Below are 1538 nucleotides of genomic sequence, written 5' to 3' on the forward strand. Positions count from 1 at the left end.
CCTACATCCACGGAGAAAATTAGCCACCTTTTATTCAATATCCAAGAACAAGAGAGTTTCAATACAAGCAATGATTCTCCACCGAAAGACAAACTCTTCTGCCAAGCTTTGTTCCTTGATTCTTCAGAGAGTTCCCGCTTCTTTCAGTTGTGTCTCTTTTATCTCAATTCTTGCTTTCTGTTGTGTGTGTTAGATCATTATCTAGTGGCCCTTGAATCCTTCACATACTTAAATGTTCCCTAATGGATCAAGCCATCTTTCTTTCGGACCATTTGTGTGTTATTTCCAAGCCCACAAACTCAAAGAAGAAAGTCTCTTCCATTGGTAGGACCAAGCTTTGAGACACTTATTAACATATAATATGGACAACTCATTCTTGGAACCTTACATTCCAACGTCCTCTCCTGAAACAAATCCTACTTCCGGTTCATCTCAAGACACCTTCCTTCCACATATGCTCGTGTACACAGCCTTTTTTTTGCTTGCTGAATCCGCCTTCATTTTCTCTTTTGCTGCGATCTCGTACATCTCCTCGGTCGCAACAATCATGATATCGGCCGCATCATATACTGAAAAGAATATCTCATTCCAAGATTTCTTTCGGATGATCGCGAGGAAAAGTAAGAGGCAGTCAACTACCCGGCATGATACTTGGTTTTAGTTGTTTTCTTAGCGGTTGTCCTGTCGGTGATATACCCTAATACATTAACTTTTTCGATCTCTATTCCGTTGGGAATGGTAGCCGGGATTTTCGTCATGTATTTTAGCGTTGCTTGGATTTTGGCCATGGTTGTATTGATCGTGGAAGAAGGTTTTTTTGGAAAAGAAGCATTGGAAAAAGGTGAAGAACTTGCTAAAGGACACAGAGTGCATGGTTTCTTGCTGAATATTTTCTTTAGTCTAGTGGTTTTGATTCCTTTTCTCGGTTGCTGGTGGATTTTTGGAGATAAGGTGGTGTTGGATTTTCCATTTTTCGAGTTGGTTATGGTGAATATCTTTTCTTTGGTGAAGATGTTAGCTACGGTGGAATACACAGTTCTATACTTTGTATCCAAGAAATACCACGGAGAAGAGATTATCCAAGAAGATTTTAGAGATTTGCAATATACAAAACTACCGTCTGATGAACGCGCCCAACTTTCGATTTCGAGATAAACATTGATAATCATACGAACATGGTGTAAAAAAAAATACCCGAGAACCATATACATGGATTGCCTGTAGAGCAGCTATATTATTTTTTTCTTTATTTGTGCTGGTGAGTTGTGAAGTTTGGCACATTTGAAATCTCTTGATTCTCGATCGTTATGGTCAGTGGAGACATTAATAAAACTAAATGAATTGATCGTGTTTGTTACAACTCTTTATTTGTTTTGGTGTTGATGATCAAGCTTGAATTTTTGCAGTTGTGTGGGGACCCGAACTTAATTCAGTTCTTAATCACTTTCTGGGAATAATTAATCAATTAAAATAAACAGGGTCTAAATTTTTTTTAAAATACGAGAGTACGCAGCATATGAAATAAGTCCTATCTCATT

General features: G+C 38.0%; 1 protein-coding gene across 1 annotated transcript; it reads left to right on the top strand.

The window, feature by feature from the left end:
- Positions 1 to 735: 735 nt before the first annotated feature.
- LOC142528459 (uncharacterized) lies at positions 736 to 1155 on the top strand. The gene has a single exon (XM_075633512.1). It carries the CDS (start codon positions 736 to 738, stop codon positions 1153 to 1155), a length of 420 nt encoding a protein of 139 aa, XP_075489627.1.
- The last annotated feature ends 383 nt before the right edge of the window (positions 1156 to 1538 follow it).

This window comes from Primulina tabacum, chromosome 16 (assembly GCF_025594145.1).
Source record: "Primulina tabacum isolate GXHZ01 chromosome 16, ASM2559414v2, whole genome shotgun sequence".
NCBI classification, from domain to species: Eukaryota; Viridiplantae; Streptophyta; class Magnoliopsida; order Lamiales; family Gesneriaceae; genus Primulina; species Primulina tabacum.

Bases quoted from the DNA above. Each gene is read 5' to 3' on its own strand.
- LOC142528459 (XM_075633512.1), top strand. From the start codon at position 736: ATGGTAGCCGGGATTTTCGTCATGTATTTTAGCGTTGCTTGGATTTTG.